This window comes from Solanum pennellii, chromosome 1 (assembly GCF_001406875.1).
Source record: "Solanum pennellii chromosome 1, SPENNV200".
Lineage (NCBI taxonomy): Eukaryota > Viridiplantae > Streptophyta > Magnoliopsida > Solanales > Solanaceae > Solanum > Solanum pennellii.
Genome location: NC_028637.1, coordinates 94,405,537 through 94,426,924, shown reverse-complemented (window position 1 = coordinate 94,426,924; position 21,388 = coordinate 94,405,537). Strand labels below are relative to the sequence as shown.

The window sequence follows — 21,388 nt, the reverse complement described above, 5'->3', positions numbered from 1 at the left end:
ATACTTGAAAATACAATCATTGTTGCAAATTGTAACTTGAGTTCGCCCTAACCGGTAAACCTAATAGTAACTTGAGATCGTCATAAAAAATATTTACTTGTAAACCCGATAATTATTGCAATTTTTATATCAAACTTAAGATCATAGTTAAAATATTGAATTTCGTCTTTAGCCCCGCGACTAAACCCTCTCTTTTTTTCGTTGGTTTTTATTAGCATCATTTTTTTTTTCTTTTACATATTTTAAGACCTAAAGTAGGGCTTTGTGCAATTTAATGCTTTCTCAGTTCCAATTTAACTGGTAGTACTTCACTGAACAAGAAGCTAAAAGTACCTAAGATAATTTATAGTATGATATTAATAATTGTGAAAAAAATAATTTAAAGTAGATTTGACAAACCAATTGAAGAAAGTATTGCTTCAATATCTCATAAGATCAGAATTCCAACTGAACAATAATATGTATGATTATTGAAATACATTTAACATACAATAAAACAGAACTAAAGGAAGCCTAACTCCTTTTATATAATAATCACTTCTAAAGCAAAAAAGACCAGTGGTCTTTACTGCAAAAAATTACTGGGATATGACCAAACATACAAGCATTTTACAGACTTACTGTTGGTTACAGGCCACACGATGCACGTTTGGGTCGTCATCGTCCGAGTCATAAGCCTCTTGATGTTGTCGCGGCTCCTTGCGCCTCATTTCTTCCTCGATGTTGACGTCGTGCATAATAGTTTCCTCGCACTCATCTAACTTCATTTCTGATGAGCTCTTCCCTGGTCTTGATGACAGAATAGTCTCTATGCTACGGCATGTGTCGGGGGAAAGAACCCCTGATTCTGGAAATACCACATCAAAATGGATATAAAGCTGTCCCTTAATGAAAGGCTTGCCAAAATTGGGCATGCCTTCATCATTTATTGCCTTGTAATGATCTGCAAAAGACAATCGAATAAGCATATGTACGTGTGGCAAAACCATACATCCTCGCACACTACCCTCGGGCTTAAAAACCTTTTCTTCGTCACCACTTACTTAGACCAATATGGCTCGTCACCACTTACATTGACCTACTTCTCGACGATATTTCAAGCTTGGATTAAGGCTTTGAAACCCGTCTCTTCTCACAGACAAGATGGCACACAAAGGAAGAACGTGCTTACCAGGCTTTATAACTTCTCCAGGGTTCGATTTGATTAAAAGCTGCCTCCCATCAAGATGAGTTAGGACAAACTGAAAGCCACAAAGAGCTTCAGTCAAAGTAAGTGTGTGTTCAATATAAAGATCATCAAATTTCCGCTTGAACTTTGGATGCTCTTTTTGTTGTAGAACAAAAACAATGTCTCCAGTGATGGTATCGGGCTGCAGAACAACAGTACGATTGAAGTGTGAACAGACAAGTCATCAGCCAAAGTGAAAGGGGCAATGCATAGAATGGAATGGGGAAGCAAATTGCTCGATATATTATTTTAGGAGGTGGTCTATAGTAAATTCAAATACTGTACTAATTCTAGGGTTCAAGACTGATATGTGTTAAGGCACATATAACATGTATTTAATATGTAAAAGTAATTGCAAGAGAAAACCAACCAACTACACTTACAGCTTGATCTGCTTCCCCTTCGAAAGTTATCTTCTGGTTATGTTCCATTCCTTTCTCAACATTCACTTCCAGCACCTTCTTTTCTTGTGTAACTTTGTTTCCTTTGCACTGTGGGCACCTGTCTCTGTCACCGATAACCTCTCCTGCATCAAAACAGTAAATTCCAAGGATTTACCAACTCCTCGTTTTACATTTTTTCCCTTTCTCTGTGGATCGGGAAAGAAGGGACATCACTAACTTTTCTCATGCTTGCATTGGTCACAGGACACAGAATATTTTCATTAACTACCTGAGCCTCGGCATTCAGGACAAACATGTTGCATCTGTTGGATCATTCCTGGAGCGATCTGTCTTCTTGTAACACGCATTCCAGTGCCTTGACATCCATAGCATGCACCAGATGCTCCACTCTTTGAACCTTTCCTGATAACCAGTGGACCAGATCACAAATGTATCGAAAAAATTAAGTCAAAGTGCACATAAATCCAACAATTAGTACCTTAAGATGAGCTCCAATAAATACTCTCTGGTTCCTCAGTTCAGCTTACACAGATTTTTTAGAGAACGACTAAATGCATTTAATTCATTTCCAACAATTTTCTTATGCCTGTTTAATTGTTCCAATACTAACAAAGATTTTGTTATTTTTACAATATGTCGATAGTGAAACACATTTTTTTCTATTTTGAAAGGGTTATGTTACATTTTTCTGTTAATCGAGAAAAATGCACACCCACATCGCTACCTGCCCACACAGCCTAAGAAATGAGGAGCACTACATTAAATTAGAAAGATGTATCATAAGAGCATCCTAATAGATGATAGGTATACAACAAATATTGGAACTGATATAGAGGCCATATGAATCACATAAAAATTAAAAAATAAAAGCAAATAAAGGAGCACCTATTGACACTAGCAGCATGGAGACACACAACTTTTCTTTCACAAGTGTCAACCTTACAAAGAATAGATTCAATTTTTAATTTTTCAGGATAAAAGTAATGACCAAATAAAATTGCATGCACCTGGACTAATCCACAAGATACCTGTTGTTGCACCCCTTCTCAAAACCGGTTTAAGTTGAAGTGCACGGTTTTGTAAGGGTATCTACACCTGCCACCTCCCACCAGTACAGACTACAGGTCGAAGACAAATTTATCCATCATGGCTTAGGTATAGGCGAAGAAATGACCTAGTACTTTTCGTCTCTATTAAGATTTTAACTTTAGTTTCCCAGGCCTTTCCAACATCATTAACCACTAGATCACACAATTATGTGTCAAACTTAAGCTATTTGACCAATTGAAGATTACAAAAGCATCCAAATTAATTCAAGGTGCTAAACAAAAAACTAACTTTGTGTTCCTAGATCTGTCCCATAATGATTGGAAGATCTAAATGGACATAAAGATGTCACATCAAAGTTTCAATCATATAAAGTAATTATTGTAGACTACTTCGACATTTTTAATATCGATTTGGTTATACAAATTTCTACATAACTATATGCACACACTTTCTGGAATCTTGGTACCCCAGTTCCTTCAAATATTCACACATAGGCCAAGTGCAAGAAATTCAGTATCGATGTTCAGCCTTAACGAGAACAATTCAAACTCAAAAGACAAATTTCATCATTCAACTCAATACAACTTTGAATCCTAGGTCATGTAAGCAATAATGAACATCGGGAAAAGATAAGTCGAGATAACCAGAGAGAGAAAATACCCTTTACACTTGGGACACAATATACTCCGGGAAAGAGAGAGCTTCTTTGTGGTGCCATTATACAAATCTTCAAGAGAAACCCTAAGCGTATGCACTACATCTTCACCTCTCTTCTGTCTGCTAGCTCTGAAGCGGCTGCCTCCACCTGAAACAACCAAGGCCAAATAAATATGCCGTCCAACAGAATTAAATCCATAAAATGGAGTCAACCACCCTCCAGTGGGCTATTTCTGTCTACCATCTGAGAGAGAGCAAATTTCTTACCACCAAAAGACCCACCAAAGAATGATTCAAATATGTCAAAGTGATTGTGAACACCGCCACCACCACTGCCACTCCCCATTCCTTCTTTCAGTGCATCTTCACCGTACTGATCATAAATATCTCTCTTCTCGGGATCACTTAGAACTTCATATGCCTGACCCAACTCCTTGAACTAAGAAGAGAGGAAACAAAGATAAGTAAAAGACAAGAAGCAAATGCCTAGAACTCCCCCCTTCCACCTTGCTTTCTTCGATCAATTATTGGCACATATAACGTGCATGCTGCATCATAATTAAAAGGGCGTAAAGTAAAGAAGACCAATGTATCAATGAACTGCCATGTTCAGTTGTTCACGCATAAGCTCGATTTTATTAGCGACTTGAGGGGAAACTGCCTTAAAAAGCATGCAGCGTGCAAGCTGGCCCGGGCACCACTATTATTCAAAAAAGAAGAAACATGCAGAGCATCGGACTCAAAAGGTTCCATTGGTGGCATGACATATCTGGATCAGCAATATGCAGAGGATTCTACTTGCAAGTAGGATATGCAGCTTACTTTCTCGGGGTCACCACCTTTGTCAGGGTGATTTCTTATAGCAGCTTTCCTATATGCCTTTTTAAGTTCATCCTGACTGGCACTTTTTGAGACACCAAGAACCTCATAGTACTTGGAGTTGTCACTCCTCCTTGGAGCCCGTCCAAACATAATGGCTCAACTTGATGTCTGCTTCAGACACGGAACAAATAAATTGAGACAGCATTTAGTAAGTTACATACCAAAACAAGAAGATTGGGAAGTTTTACATGGAACATGTATAGTAAAGAGGCAATTTATGAGAACTGATTATAAGTACAGTTTCGTGGAGAAATACTAATTGCACCAAGTAAGAGTATAAATGGAGAAACTTTATCTCCTGCTGATATATATTACTGAAAATGAAAGCAAAGAACTAGCAAGGATTTTTAGATTTTAACCACAACAGCTACAAAAAGAGTAAATTTACTTTCATGGATAAGCTTACGACATTATATCGATATATATATATATATGTAGACACTAGACAGATACAGAGGAGGGAGCTATAGACCCAGAAGGCCTAGTCTGAGAGAATTTTCATCAAGTATGTAGGCCTAAGGTGACTGAGCTTCTAGTTACAGAACCTTTCTTAATGGTTTAGAGCTCCTTTCCGAAGATATTTGAAAACTTTTAACATTATAGAATCATGACCTCTTTATTTATATTTATCTTCAGCACAGAAATATAAACACATGAAGCTCGTAGCTGTATTTCGAGAATCAATTCTTATTTCAAAACTGAATAAAAGACTACAACCTACAAGACAAAGACGAGGTCAGTTTTTCTTGTCGATTAGACACCAGCAGAGTGCAACTGAATGAAGACCTCAACAATCAAGACAAAACAAGGTCAGAACAAAACTCACTGACAAAAAAAATAGAACAAAGTAAATAGGCAAAGAAATTAATGCAAACTTAAAATCACCTGAACTCAAATCATCTCTTTTTCTTTTGGGATGTATCATAAGAAAATCATCTTGAAACTATTTAATCAAAGAAAAAACTCAATACTGTATCTATAGCCCCTATAAGAGATTAATAATGACATTAAAACATGTGCCGAGAGCCATGCAAATCAATTTCAGCCTCGAGACGGTGGAAAATGCACACAGTCCAGCACTGGCTTGGACTTGAACCTACATCCATTTTTCAATCCTTAAGCAGCAGGACTGCAGGAGAAATATTCTACGATCATCCTGATTATCAGCCCGTCAAGTTAGTTAAGTTAAAGCTCTAGCAACATTTGTAACCCGAAGGGAATCTTTATATTATTCAGTTATAGACAGTACTAATCCAACTGCATTACTTGAGCATATTACATAGTAAATGACAAATAAAATCATTAAGCTTCATTTTTTCTTTATTTCCCTAGAGACAACATGAAAAGAGAAAAACCATGAGGGCAGAGACAGTACACTAGGTGACATGGTGGACAGAGTTACCCGCAGCAGCAGAGCCACCTTATGCTAAGGGGTGTAATCCACACCCTTCGTCGAAAAACTACGCTGTTTAACTAGGTTAAAATTTCATACATATTAAATACTAATATGTTACTCCCCTTATTCTTCTAGTATGTCTACTTTTTCATATAATGACACCCTTGGTAAAATACTGACTCCGCCACCGATTACCCAATACCTACATGGGAGATTGTAGCAACCTGATCAACCTTCAGACCAGGAAAAACACACCAAGTAATAAAGAAAACAAGAAACTTTGCAGTTGAATAAGTGAAAAAAAGAGGCAAAAACAAGAAATTACACTAAAACAAGCAAACCCCAGTTCAAAACAAACAACAACAGCATCAAACTCAAACACGAATTCAAGTTCTCCTCCATCAAAAAATCAAGAAACCACACTCATATATCAAGAAAAAGATTAAAGATTGAAACTTTACATCCTCCAATAGCACAGATCATGACAAAAAAGCATCAAGAAACCCAAAATTAAAGTAAAGAAGCTATAAAAAAAAAGTACCTTGACAAAGAATTTCTAGAGAGAGAGAGAATGGGGAGTTGCTTGAGTGTCCACCTCTCTGACATAAAGAAAACTGCTTGTCAAGACAAGTTTTGCAAAATGAGGAATGGATTCCCAATGCAATGGGGTCACGTAATCAGCTTACAAGTATTACCCTTTAATTCTTTTTAATTCAGTCAATCGTTTGATATTTATATTAAAATTTTAATAAAATAAAATAATTAAAATAAAAAATATGATATTCTTTGATAGTGATAATAATCTGAAAAAAAATATGTATTTTCAATTTCAAGGATAATTTTATGCGATGATTAAAAATAAAGAAATTGCTATTGCCGCAATCAAGTAATATATAGTTAGTTATGCGTTGGTTAGAGGTGTGCATTAGTCGTTTCGATTTGGTTTTATATATTATCATTTTGGTTTATTAGTTTTCTGTTTTTAAATATGTTAACCCAATAACAAATTAATATTCTTTATCGATTTTTAATTTATCAATTTTTTATTATTATAGATTCGGTATTCAATTTATCCAATAAAAAATGTGCGTAAAATATTGTATGCCTTCTCATTGCTCTAAATGTTTTGATATAATGAATCAAGAAAGATAATGAGAAACTGCATTAATAAAAGAAAATATAGTACGAAGATTATCATTACATGTTACCACCAAACTATATTATGAATTTTTTTGTGTTAATCAAATTACGGACCTTTACAAATTACAAACTTGCAAATGCTATAACCTACAATTACAAACTAAAACAAAAATAAAATAGTCCAACAAGACTAAAACTAAAACTATAATCAAATAGTTATAATTGTGAACCACTTACTTTAAACTTTAGGTTTTGAGTAAACAGTAAAAATTGGTAAAGCGGTCTAGTGTGAAATTGGTAGAGTACTAATAATTTATAAAGTTATAGTGTCTAATTATATGTTAAATTATTAATATTTAATAATTAGGAAGAATAAATAATAAATTATTACCATCTTATTGGGTTATCGGTTTACCCAATAAACCAATAGTGAAAATCCATACCGAACTAATAACCCAATAATATTTTTTTTATAAACCTATTAAAAACCTAATAACCCAATAACTCAATAACATTTTTTTTATTAGATTTTTACACACCCCAAACGATGATTCAAATAAAGAGATTGTTACATAGGAATTACTTGTTTTTCATTCTATTTGCATAAAATAACTTTATATTTTAAATAAATATTATTTTAGACTATTTGTTAATCCCTCTACCAAACCTCGATAGATCTCATGCAAGAATTTTATATTGATAATATTAGAAAGAATTATCCCCAATATACAAGAATGCAATGTTTGATTAACGTTTATGATTTATTCATCATAACAAAAATTATTGCATAAAATTATATGTTTTGTACGTTTTAAATAAATAATATTCATACTAAATAATGTGAAAACCTATTGTGTGATAGACGTGGAATCAACATAGAGTAGATTAGACATGTATGAACTAATTAAATTTAATATAAATGATTTTCTAAAAAAAATAATTCATATATAGCATTTTCTTAGGTACAAATCCCTACATAATATTTATGTATTCACTGATTAACAAAGTCGCATTTCGCGTGATTATATATAAAATAAATAAAAATGTTAAAATATAAACAAATAAATAAAACGTAGTATAATATTTGTATAATATTTGTGTATGATTAAAAAAGATCTAACGTATGACAAAGATATAAAATAAAAAAGATCAAACTAAAACGCTAAATCAATAAATAAAAATATTAACTATTTCTCACAATCTCATAATTACAAAGTTTTCAAAGAACAGTCCTCTCAATTTCAAAAGTGAATTTAAACTATTAGTTTATAGATAAATTATATAAATTCATGTGTAAAGACTCAATGACTTTTTTGCTCTTCCAATAAAATAGGTCAATAATTCTTAATTAGTAGTATGAAAGTTGATATAGGTCATTAAGTGAATTGCAGTTCACTTTATCTGTAAAATTAAGAGGCAACTTGTAGTTATACTTTTGTTCATTTTTTCAACCAAAGAAACAAAAATTAGCTAAACAATTATTTAAAAAAAAAAAAAAGAATTGTGATTTAAAAATTGAATGTCAAGTGCAATCCTCATTAGGCAACACATTTGATTAAATTAATTAAAAAATACACTTCTAGAAAAAATAACAAACTTAAAATGATTTTATGACAATTTTCTTTTTATATATAAAAAAAGTAAATAAATTATGTGATAATGTTAAAGATAGATGAATTTTATGTGATATAAAAAAAATTTTAATTTTTTTTAATAATCTCTGGAGTAAAGTGATGTTCACGTGACAATTAAATAAATAGAAAAGCGACTTATGTATCATAAACACAAAAATGAATGACTATGAATGAAATTTACTCAATAAAAATTACAAGAGTTGACAATTTTATTGAATTATTAAATTTTAATTTTAACTACTCGAAAAAAAACACAAAAAACTAGCAGTGTACATTTATTTTTCTCTATATATAGTGTAGTAGAGGTGCATTATTCTTAAACCTTTTTGTTTTTTAAACTTAATTTAACATTATGATTTTCTTACATGTCAACAACACTGAAAAAGACATCTTCAACAAAATGATGTCTATGAATTTTGAAATTGATTTATCCAGAAAAGTGATGTCTGTTTGGATGTTTTTGGAAACCTACAAACTTAACAATTTTTATGAAAAAATTGCTACTTGTGATGAAATGGTTTTTAAAGATCTCTATGTTGAAGCTAAGAGCATTTTAACATTTTTTGAATCAAACTCATCATCAACTTTTCAAGATGATTGTCCACTCACTTCTCAATGTTTGAACTCTTCTCTTAATGAAATTCTTTTGGAAAAAGAGAAAGTGAACAATCAAGTTTCATTGATCTATGATATGATTTGTTGTGATAATTTTAATGATTCTTATGTGAAAATGAATACACCATTGGATTCTAAACTAAACCCTTTGGCTAAAGAATGGCATCCAACCATAAGAGCTCATGCGGCGCATCGCTCTGTGTTCATGACATTGACTGCTCATCCCATCTCTAAGAAAGATATATTTGATTTCTTTGAAAGGTACATACGGTATAAGAACATGTAAATAAATTCTGAATCGTCGTATACATCGTATTTCTTTATTAATTTTCACTAATATACTTTTTTTTTGTACTAGCTATTTGTATGGGATGTTTGGACCAGGTAGTGTGCGTGGTGTTTATGTATACCACAAAGGAGGAGTCAGAGCCAATTTTGGTAAAATTGTGTTCAAAAGCTCATCTATTTGTGCTTGGCTTTTGCAAGGAAAAGAAGCAAAATTTGCAATGGAACCAGGATGTATTTGGCTAAGAGAGTATATACCTAGGCAATTTTAATTATATGATAATTAAATAGAGTAGTAGTCTACAAACGGACACATCTCAATCGATGTATCTGTTTTTAGTCAAAAGCACATTTTCTACAATTTCGTTATGCATGTATGGTTGTATTATCTTTTTTCGTGTTTGAAAAAGAATCAATAAACGTCATCAGTTTTCGTTTCACTGTGATTGGATTTATACTCGTTACATGATGATGTTTTATTATAAAGGTCACTTCTCACTTACTTGCTACTTACTCATTAAATTCGACTACTTGAACAAGAGGTTCCTTACCCTCACCGTTTCCTTCCCTATGAATATTGTCTAAACGATATGTTGATTTTAACATGTGTAGATTAAAAGATATTCGTGTTTTATTCATTTTAAATGTGAATAGAGGAAAAAAAGACACTAAAAGAACAAGAAAATAATAATATCATAGATTCAATATTAATCGTAAATGTTCGACGATAAAAATGGTTATGTCAATTTATATATTTGAAACATGATTAGGTTAGATAATATAAAAGAAAACAAATTGTACTGTGTCATTTTTATGATTTTAAATCATGATTTTATCTTACATAGTCAAATAGACATTTATAAAGATTTATTTTGATTAAAGATTGCGTAAAAGAATGGAGAATATTTATCTATTTTTCTATTATCACGAGAGAAAAATATGTATGAATATACAACTCAATTTATAAAAGAGGATAAATGATAAAATAAATAACATATTTAATTATTAATTAGCCATTAAGGCTATTCAACACTCAACAGCATGGTCAAATCTTTTTACAACGTTTTATTCATACTGAGAATTTTTTCCAAAGCCAATTAATGTTTATTAACATCATGACTTTTTTAATTTGAAAAAGGGTAAATAATAATAAATAACAATGCCACTGAGATAAAATCAGCCAAGAAAGTCACATTCAACAACAAGGTCAAATTAACTTTAAAATTATTAAACAATGATTAATGTTTATTAATCACGGCTAGTAAAAGGATAAAGATCGCATGGAAAATGGTCTAAAATGTCTCAATTATTTGAATTAGGAATATAAGTGATCGGGTTGGTTCGGATTTTTTAAATATCAAATCAAATTATTTATGTCGGATTTTTAGATCTATGAATCAAACTAAACCAATAAACTCAGGTTTTTCAACCTCGATTTTTTTTTTGGATTTTTTTGGGTTTTTAGGGTTTTGTGTTTCTTAAGAAACAACACAAAATATGATATGATTAATGACACTAAAATATCCAAAAATAATAATAATAATAATAATAATGAAAACGTGTAAAAAGATATTGCATTAACAAGTCATAAAGAAAATGATCATAATTTAAAAGTATTAAAGCATACTAAAACTAGTTTAATAAGTATTAGTTACAGACTAAATATTGAAGAAAATTAAAATTAGATTATATATTTTAATTGTCTACACCAACGTAAAATCAAAGAACAAATATTCAATATTATTGTACTTAGTATTTTATTAATTTTCTTTTTGCATTAGAAATAATCTGATTTTGATTTAATTTTTATTATAATTACCAATATATGTGGACTATAATCTTTATGGAACCATTGAAAATTTTAAGTTTCAAATTTGAAATAATATATGAAAAGATAAATTTTTTTAAAAAAAAGTATAAGAAATATTGAAAATTATATTAGAGAAAATATTTTTATGTATAAAATAAAAATTTTAAATTATATATACAATGTTGGATTGGGTCTCCGGTTGATTTTTCATTAGTTAAAACCAAACCAATTCAAATATGGTTGGGTTTTTTTACAATACCAAATCAAGTCACTAGTCGGATTTTTTTTCTGGTTTGAATCGATTTGCAATTCGATTTGATTTTTGGTTCAGTTTTGTACACCCCTAATTTGAATTAGTACAAAATTATTCTTCATTCACTTTTCGGCACTCAAATACCTTTACATTAATTTTTTTATCTAAAAAATACCATTGATATTAACTTTTTGACTCACATTTGCTCTGATTTTTTGCAGTTATCTTAAGGTAAAATCAGTAAACTTTTATGTCGTCTAATATGATTGGTACAAATATAAACTCTTCTAGAATAAATAGTAGAAATCACATATGATTCATATTTTGATTTGATATGCTTGAAAATAATATTAAATAATTTCATGATATCTTTCAATTAGTCTATCTTAAATCAACTCCCAATTTGCTATAACCAACACATTACTGAGGATCCAACTAAAATTGGTACTCGCTATTGAAAAAGAAGGAAGTTGACAGTTGGAACGTGTTTCAATTGTCAGCTTCCTTCTTCTTCAACAAAACCTACTACAACAGAACTATAATCTAATTCTAGTTGTACTATAATCCTAATCGTAATCTAATCCTAGTTGTAATATAATCTTAATTAACATAAATAGTCTAATCCACGTGCAACTCAAATTCTACAATAGTGTTGTAAACTCGTCAGTCCGTTTCGTTGGTCCTGTTCTTTTGGCATGTTCTAATCGTCAGTTTCCTTCTCCATCAACACTTGTTGTAGACACATCAGTCATATGCGTTCGACTTGTTCCTTTGATATGTCCCATCACCAGCCTCCTTCTTCTTCAACACTCGCTCCATCTGATTGTCTATGTAAAAAAAGTATTGTTTTTATTAATGTAATTTTTTCTAAACAATTATCCAATTGTCTTATTTATTTATATTTTTATAATCACTTATTCTTAATTGGGACATCAGAGACTAAAACTTAAAATAAGCTTACATGTTCATATTCTTTTAATTGTATTATTATCATGGTGGGTGGGGATGGGAGTGGCGATAGAATAAAAAAATATTTTTATTATCTTATTTGAATTTTGGGCAATTACAAATGAAAAATGCGGTATATGCACAGTTTCTTTTTGGGTAAATACAAATGAAAAATGCAGTATATGTACAAAGTTTCTTAATTAAATCATCTTTTATTTATTGAATTAATTATTTTTATATGAATATTATCGTTAATTTTCTCTTTTTTCTCTCCCTCGTTTTGTCACAAGTTGAAAAAAGTTAAAAGATTTAAAATGATGGACTAATTCCAAGAAAAAAAGGTGGAAGAGTGAGGAAGTGAAGGGGCAGGGGAGGATGGAGTTGAGTGTAGAGAGTAGAGAAATAATCATTTAAAAAAAACACATTTTATGAAATTTAAATCAAATCAAGAGTTTATAAATTAAGAGCGACATCATTTCACAATAAGTCTAACCATCAAGTGTATTTTTTAAATCAGTACACCATCTAATAAGGATATAAATCGGATGAAGAACTTAATCAGCCTTCCTTGTTTTAAAGTACTATTGCACAACATTACACATTATAAGAGGAACATAATTTCATAGTACATATTCAATTAACTAATTGCTTGTTACTATCCAGGTATCTTCAATCACATAAGTTGGATTACGATCATTATTGATTTTCTCAAATTTGACAAAAGTGACACTAGTCAAATCTTCCAAGCATGATGTTAAAGAAGACAAGGTAATGAATGTAGTAGATGAAAAGCTGTTAGAAACAGTTAGGCACTAGGTCAAATTGTCTCATACAAAGAAAAGTTACTATGACAATCATATTGTGCATAGATCACTACATATCTGTAACAATTTCCTTTCTTCCTATCTGAAAATGACTAATCACCAACCAGATGGGCTTTGCAGTGGATCAATATAATCGAACATGTCCAAGGGGAAGTCATCGATGAAGCTATCTGGGGTAAGGGGGTACTCCATTTCTCTCTTCACACCAATCTCAGCCATTTCTCTCTTTACACCAATCTCAGAGCTTCTCTGATCTTGTCCTGATGAACACGAAGGAGCAAGAGGGACTTGCACATTTCCTCCTATGTCGGAAGCACTGAGCTGCCCAAAATAATCTAAGAAGTCATTATCCTCAAGTTTCATGGGTAATTCTTGATGTTCAAGTGGTTGACCAAAGTTGGTTTGGACTGGAATGTGAGGAAAAGGGAGCGGGAACTGCGGCCAGATGCAAATTCTCTTCTCACTGGGAGTGAACTCAAGTGGAGGCAGTTCTTGATCAAAAGGAAGTGAAGTTGAGTTCACTAGCTCTGGCAATGGGACCATGTTGATTGTGTCAAAGTTATTCGTATAGGATGATGAGCAATGCTGGGACACGACCAAAGCTCTTTCATCTGCAGATGAGTTCAGTTTAGGTTCCTGAAAATTCAAATAGAGAATCCTATCAACAAGTTGAAAGGGAAGAACAATGGAGATAATTACTTGGTGAAAAGCCATGAACCATACAACTCTGACTGGTTGAAAGAGTAAGTACACTATAATCATCATCTTTTATTATCTTAAAACAATTCTTCTTTCTTTATCATCTTAAGAAGTTTTCACCATGCTATCACAAACTGACTACAAATGCAGAAGCTGAGGGGTACAAGGTCCAAAGATAAGTTTGTTCCAAGTGAAACTCAATGCTACTTTAACACAAGGGCCGGTGTCCATCATTGAAAGTGGCATCTCATATTCAGTGCTCATACATGAGTGAGGGATAACAGACTTCAAACACCATAAATCATTTATAAAGATTTAAGGAAGAAGATAGTCAAAAGAATTGCAGAAAAAGATACATTTCTTCAGAGATCACAAATTTTGGGCTCACAGGCCTAATAGTCAAAAGAATTGCAGAAAAAGATACATTTCTTCAGAGATCACAAATTTTGGGCTCACAGGCCTTCCTTTTCTCGAGACATTTTACAAAGGCGGAAGGAAAAAGAGCAGTTTGGATTGGAAATATGAACATTTAACGTTATAACGATGAAAGCAGTCTGTTCTTCGACAACATAATCAAATACATAACATTCCACGGAGACCAAATTCACATCAGTTCAGTAACTAACAGAAAGCAAGAACATCTAATGAAAGAAAAAATCCATTTTGAGCAAAAGATGATAAACCAGAGAGCACGAATAGTGAATTACCTCTACTGATGAAACTTTAAGGAGTTCAGGGGCTTCTTTGCTGATATTCTTTTGTGGTTTACTAGGCTGTGGCACTGAGTTTCGTAGAATCTTAGCCAATCTCTTTTGCCGGCTACTCCAAAAATTCTTGACATCATTATCAGTTCTTCCAGGCATATACGTAGCAATTCGTGCCCATTTGTTACCAAATTGTGCCTGAAGTTCAATTACAGTCCTTTCCTCTTCTGCTGAAAACTTCACTCCACTTCTCACACAAAAGAAAAGAAAGTGAACACAACAGAAAAGGTATCAACTTCATCTCATCAAATACATTTCCACTTTACAGAAACATAAACTAGAACTAAGCATAATAACAAACATCTGATATGCATTGCAGATCATCAGTTGTATAGCAGCAAATTCTCCATCAAGTGACAACAACTTAAGTGAATATACAACAACAACAACAACAAGTAAGGTATCACAGAAAGAAACAGAGGGAAAACAACAAACCTCTCCATGGAAATACTTCACCATAGAACAACATTCACACAAAACACCAGCAAATTGGCGAATTCGAAGAACGAAAAAGAAGAAGAAACAAAGAAACCCCTGATTTCCCAACCTCAAAAAAGGGGAACCCCTCGATGAAAAAGCGTCAACACAGAACAGAAATCTGCAATCTTAACAAAATCAGAAACAACAAACCCACAACCCAAAAACTCAATTTGCAAACAATGCAACAAGAAATTCCCATTATTTCTCAATCCAATGAACAAAAGACATCAAAATTTACAATTCTAAGAAGAAAAACAGAGCATTTTGAAAGCAGAAACAAACGGAACCACCCCTCATTGAAAATGCATCAACACAGAACAGAAAATCCCACAAACTCTTAACAACCCCACAATTTCAACAAAATCAAACTCGCAGAAACAACAAACCCATAACCCAAAAACTCAATTCACAAGCAATGCAACAACAAAATTCCCACATTTTCTCAACCCAATAAACAAAAGACAGCAACATTACAATTCTAACAAGAAAAAAAAACAAACCCCAAAACAGAGAAAGCAGAGTAAAAGTTGTTTACTTTTTCAAGTTGGGTCGAAGTTTATTAACCCAACGAAGACGACAAGACTTTCCAGTACGCTGTAAAAGACCTTTGGATCGAATGGAGCTCCAATCTCTTGGACCATACTTCTTGACATGCTTAATCAACACTTGATCTTCTTCCTCTTTCCATGGCCCTTTCTTTATCTCACTCATTTTCACTAACAAAAACCAAATTTTTTTGATCAAAATTATCACTACTCTGTTTTTTTTCTAACTTTTGCTGCAGATGAATTTTTGTTTGTTTATTTAATGAGATTGTGGGTAGTGACAGTTAAGGCGGTTGTAAGCACTATCTTCCCACCATTTAGCCCAGTTCCCTATTTTTCTCTCAAATTTCAAATTTCAAATGTGGGATAAAAACATAAAATTAAACGTCAAACTCAAATTACTATTATATATATATAAAATAAAAAAAGGTTACATATTATTGTTGCAATTAACAAATGATGTATATTTGTCACTCCTTATCATAATTTAAAATTTTAAAAAAGATTTAAAGATTTTCTTTGGTTCAATAAATATATGTACACCACTTTTAAATGAGGATGTATTTATTTGAAGTTACGTCGACAGTTTATATGCTTAAATTATTGAGGTTAATTATTGCACATTTATACTTTTAAAAGTAAATTTAATATCATCTTCAAAATTTGATGTGAAAATAGAATTAAATAAAAAATAAAAAAAGCGCATTTAAATTTTTTTTTTTAAAAAGAGATAAGTTTTTTCCACCCCACCCTTCTCCTTTATGCTACCCTATCTTTCTTCTTCCTTCATTTTTTCGTATCACAAACACTCTTCTGCTATGACTATGTGAAAAATAATTATTTTTTATGACAAATTTTTGATAGAAAATAGAATAACATTACGAGATATAAATCATTGCAAAAATCGCAAAGTAGTTCTAAATCTCTACAAATAAATATTGCAAGGTTTCGTCATTCTCCTCTTTGAACTTGAGTAAAATTTGTAATATTGTGATAATTTTCTAAATTTATCAGTGACATCTATTTTTTTCAAATACTAATATTAAAATAATAGTTTGTGCTCGACTAATTTTTTTTATAGTACTTTGAAGATTTTTATATTATTTTTAGCTTTTGAATAACGATTTGTGCTTCTTTTTTAAACATTTTTGTCAAACACAACTTTCTAAAATATATAGGCTTCTAAATAATTTGGCAAAATATGCTACAACTTATTTTCATAAATTATTCTAGCATCTGATCATAAATTATGAATCGATTTTATAAAATTATCTTAAAATATTTATTTGATCATAAATTTTGAATTAAATTTTAAAAATTTATTAATAATTTTTTTTCAAGTTCCAAAAATTAGTTTTTATTAATAGTTTTGGGAGAAATTTCACTTTCACTTACATTTATTTTAAATTTTAAAAACGCAATTTTAAATTCCAAAAAGGCATAAGTTCAACTTTGTTCTTCCTTCGAACTGTTCTAATTCACAAGTTCATAGTCTGTAACTACGGTTAGATTGTGACAAATATATGAATTAATTTGTAGAGAAAGAAAAATGCAAAAAATGTTATAAATCCCTAGAATTAGTCAATTTTTGATTTACTTAATATTTCCTAGTTTTATGGACCATTTTCAGATAATAATATATCTATTAATTTGGATATTTTATATAGTGACTAATGAAATAATTTCTCAAACATATAAATATAATTGTTATTAACCATTGCAAGAGACAATCAGACATTATTTTCTCTATATCTCTTGTTCTATGTGTCTTGTTTTGTATTGTTTATATTTTACAAATTATTTTTGTACATATACATAAAAGATAAAAAAAATTTCAAAAAAATTGTAATTTAAAATGACAAAAAAAATTATATAAAATTAGAACATCAAATATTAATTTAAACGTTTCGAATCTGAATTTAATTTGAGTTATTATATCTTTGAATCTATATATATTCTTAAGTTATACATTTAATTTTATAGAATTAAATATATTTTAACCAACGAAAGGAATAAGAAAATTATAATATAAAATTTATTAAAATAAATATATTTTTAATAAAAACGCGAGCACTACGACTCATACTCATAGTAAATAGTTTAAGTGCCATTGATGTTGATGATGGCTCTTGTATTGCTTGAGTTAATAAGGAAAAAAGAACAATATGATAAAAATCATACAAGAATTTGCCATCTCAAACAATTACTTATGATATGTGGAGGAGTTTAATTTTTTCTTACTACTAAGTGCTTGATAATGCCTTTTTTATAGTGAAAAAAATTAGAAGGGACTTTCAAGTAATTAAATACATATAATAATTAGGATGACTTAAATAATTTTGGGCAATTTGACCAAATAAATAGGATCCTCTCACTCTCTAATTTTCTTCAAAAATTAAATTTTTCTTTCCACTTTCAAAAATTAAATTTTCCTCCTCTATATGCCAATTAATTTTTTTAAAAATACAATTTCTTTTTAAGCTATGATATATAATATATAAATGGGCAATTGGTAAAAAACTATAAATATGCTAGATAGTCATCAATCAATCATTTCATTATATAATTAAAATATGAATGATTTTGTTACATCATTAATGACAACATTGAATGCATGCGCCTTTATCACAAACGCAACAATCACCACCTTTGCACGTTGATGCGCCAATGCAACCTGAAATACACAAAAACTATATGTTACATACATAAAAGATTAAAAAAAGAAATTTTATTTTATAACGAGAAAAAATGTTAAATAATATTTATGAATCTGTATCTATACTTAAGTTAGACATTTTTAGTTATAGAATTAAATATATTTTAATCAACGAAAAGAATAAGAACATGAAAAATATGAAATTTATCATACCTTTAACAAGAACTCGAGTATTACGACTCGTGGTAGATAATTTAACTGAACTTGATGGTGATGATGCTTCAGGTGCATATGATAGCTCTTGTGTTGCCTGAATTAATGGGGAAAAAAGAACAAACATGATAAAAACCATACATATAATAGATTTGCTTGATTTTGCCATCTCAAACAATTATTTATGATACTAATAATTAGTTGAAGTGCTTGTAGGTACTTGGTAATGGTTCTTTTTTATAGTGAAAATAGAAGGAATTTTCAATTAATTAAGTAGTTACATTCAATAATTAGAATGCCTTAAAATAAATTTTGGCATGTTTACTAAAAAATATCTTGTCACTCTCTAATTTTACTTTAAAAATTAAATTTTTCTTTCTACTTTGAAAAATAGAAATTTTCTCCCTAATATGCCAATTAGTTTTTTAAAATGCATATTCTATTCTTACATCAACAATATTTATTGTTTTTTACTTCTTTAAAATTATGATAGGAGTTTTTTTTTAATAAAAAAAATTTATGCCATAAATTTTGACATGTCATAAATATTATTTTTCAAGATGAAAAAAAAGATGTGAAAAATAATTGTGACAAAATATACATATGACCCTCTAACTTATTATCAATATTCAATTAGACACTTGTACTTCATTAGACCGTCAAATTATCCCTCTAAATCATTTTGAAATGAAATACCTAATTTTTTTTAATCAAAGTTGATCTGTTGTTACGATCCACATCATCGTGATTGACACATACATTAACTCTTCGGTGGGAGACCCACTATTACAACTCAAACCGAGCAACTAAGTCAAAACTAAGACATTTAAATAACAAAAGCAAATTAAATACTAAAGAAAGAAATAAATTCTCATAAACTCCAACAAAAGTATAACAATAAAACTACATTGCATTAGTAATGCCTATTTTTAGAAAGTCATAAATGTACCAAAACATCTAAAGAATGAACTAAAGTCTAAAAGGAAAATGGGTACAACCTAACCAATATAAAAAGAATCTAAGAACTAGTCTATGTCCGAAATGTGGACAGAGACTTAGAAGAAAATCCAAGGCAGCCCGGAAAAACTAGCTCACCCATTAACTCGAAATGATCACTGATATTCTAAGCGCGGTCTGTCAATAGCCGCCTGAAGATGCCCTGTACTCAATAAAAATAAAAGCAAGTGCAGTATCAGTACACAACTACAGTGTACTGGTAGGAACATGCGTCAAAATATATTTGCATGCATATACCAAACATATACAATATTATGAACATTTATGAACAACATACATTTTCACAATTCTTAAATACTGCAATTATGTTAAGTAGTTGGTCTTCTCATGGAATTCAAACCCAAATTGTTAGCATACCGGAACGTGATATCCAATCCAATAGTTATGCCAGAATGTGAAAATCGATCCCAGTTAGTTATGCTGGAACGTGACAATCGATCCCAATTAGTTATGCCGAAATGTGACAACCGATCCCAATTAGTTATGTCAGAACGTGACAACCGATCCCTTCAACATACCACAATCACAATCACAAGTAAATTATCAATATCACACAATCAAAAAGTGATTCATGACATATAGTCATTCGTCTATTTCATAGGCAACAAGTGTGATAAAAAATGCAACATTCACATACATACATATATCATAATGAAGGAAGAACAAACATACATCACACAATCATGGAATCACAATCATCACCTACCTTGATTACAAGCTTGAAAACCTAAGAATCTTGATCATTCCCTTTTCAGATTATTAGTTCCGCTTGTTCTTGGTCTACAAACAATCAATATTATACGAGAATTAATAAATAATCACTAATTACTCGGATTTCTAACAATTCTAACAATTGTAGATCATACATATGATCTCAAGTATCCAAACTAGGGCCTTTCCCACCATGGTCTCCAATTCAAAACTCTTCCCTATTGATAATAACCCAAGAAAATAGAAACTATGGATCGAAAAATTGATCTTCGAGGTAAAATCTTACTTTTAGCCTCAATAACCGTGAAAAAACAATTTAGAAGTCGTACGGGGTCGTTCCTTAGCTCTCCAAGTCAAAAGTGCAGAATAAAGAGATTTAGGGTTTCATTTACGACTTTAAGTCGCATCTGGCCCGCCAGAGTGACATCTACCACACTATAGAGGCCCCGCTAGAGCGACAAAGTCCAACGGCCGGGCGGCTTGCACAAAACAGTGAGCTATTTAATTAAATCCAAGACCCTTATTTCACAACACACTTCTAACCAACAATACTTAAAAAAAATCGTTCACTCTAAGATCGATTCTGGGAGTTCTTTTCACCTGAATTCAATTTCATAAAGCCGCACCAATTTCTTAACGAGTTATCTATTCCCTCATGTAATCAAAATCATAATTAAATCACCCGATTGTTACCAGATTATCCTACACCTCAATGACACTGGTTTCTTTCGAATACGGATTAGATTGAAAATTTTCAAATTACGACGAAATAGTTTTTATCTAAAAAATTTTCCCGTTGACTTTTCTATAATGACGGAACCTGGTCGTTACGTATGGAAAACACACACAAATAACCATATATTCATTTTTCGAAAATTCTTCTTCTTCTCTTTATTTTCTTCCTTGATTCCCGAGCCACCATTTATATAAAGCTTATTTACTTGTTTTTAAAAAAATTGATCATTTTGAAATTCATGAAGTACCACTAGTTAATTGATCTCTTATCGAACAATAAAATGACACAAATTTCATATTGTAGACACTTTCATACCTGAAAATTCCATTTTATTTTTACTCTGGATGTTGGGTTTCTTTAAGCCTTAAAAAATAGGGTAATGTTATTTTAAAAAATGAATATATATATATATATATATATATATATATATATATATATATA

The 21,388-nt window shown here is 30.9% G+C and overlaps 2 protein-coding genes across 3 annotated transcripts; both read right to left on the bottom strand.

The window, feature by feature from the left end:
* Positions 1–402: 402 nt before the first annotated feature.
* LOC107008603 (dnaJ protein homolog 2-like) lies at positions 403–6,303 on the bottom strand. The gene is made up of 8 exons (XM_015207709.2): positions 6,159–6,303; positions 4,162–4,329; positions 3,607–3,778; positions 3,343–3,487; positions 1,901–2,034; positions 1,612–1,754; positions 1,172–1,370; positions 403–943 (listed from the first exon to the last, which is right to left on the bottom strand). The coding sequence occupies exons 2-8, from the start codon at positions 4,309–4,311 to the stop codon at positions 618–620; spliced, it is 1,269 nt and encodes a 422-aa protein (XP_015063195.1). The 5' UTR covers positions 4,312–4,329; positions 6,159–6,303; the 3' UTR covers positions 403–617.
* Positions 6,304–13,080: 6,777 nt separating this feature from the next.
* LOC107029164 (transcription factor DUO1-like) lies at positions 13,081–15,955 on the bottom strand. 2 transcript variants are annotated; one of them, XM_015230515.2, is made up of 3 exons: positions 15,605–15,955; positions 14,533–14,776; positions 13,081–13,762 (listed from the first exon to the last, which is right to left on the bottom strand). In XM_015230515.2, the coding sequence occupies exons 1-3, from the start codon at positions 15,778–15,780 to the stop codon at positions 13,223–13,225; spliced, it is 960 nt and encodes a 319-aa protein (XP_015086001.1). In that variant the 5' UTR covers positions 15,781–15,955; the 3' UTR covers positions 13,081–13,222. The 2 variants fall into 2 exon arrangements, with proteins under 2 accessions (XP_015086001.1, XP_015086009.1); XM_015230523.2 differs by lacking the exon at positions 15,605–15,955 and adding an exon at positions 15,025–15,595.
* Between the last annotated feature and the right edge of the window lie 5,433 nt (positions 15,956–21,388).

Excerpts from the sequence above, each read along its gene's own strand:
- LOC107029164 (XM_015230515.2), bottom strand. The coding sequence starts at position 15,780 with ATGAGTGAGATAAAGAAAGGGCCATGGAAAGAGGAAGAAGATCAAGTG. Across the intron at positions 14,777-15,604 it reads CTTCGACCCAACTTGAAAAA|TGGAGTGAAGTTTTCAGCAG; the intron begins GTAAACAACTTT and ends TTGTGTGAGAAG. Across the intron at positions 13,763-14,532 it reads TTAAAGTTTCATCAGTAGAG|GAACCTAAACTGAACTCATC; the intron begins GTAATTCACTAT and ends TTGAATTTTCAG.
- LOC107008603 (XM_015207709.2), bottom strand. The coding sequence starts at position 4,311 with ATGTTTGGACGGGCTCCAAGGAGGAGTGACAACTCCAAGTACTATGAG. Across the intron at positions 3,488-3,606 it reads CTTTGGTGGGTCTTTTGGTG|GTGGAGGCAGCCGCTTCAGA; the intron begins GTAAGAAATTTG and ends TGGTTGTTTCAG. Across the intron at positions 2,035-3,342 it reads TTGTGTCCCAAGTGTAAAGG|GAAAGGTTCAAAGAGTGGAG; the intron begins GTATTTTCTCTC and ends ACTGGTTATCAG.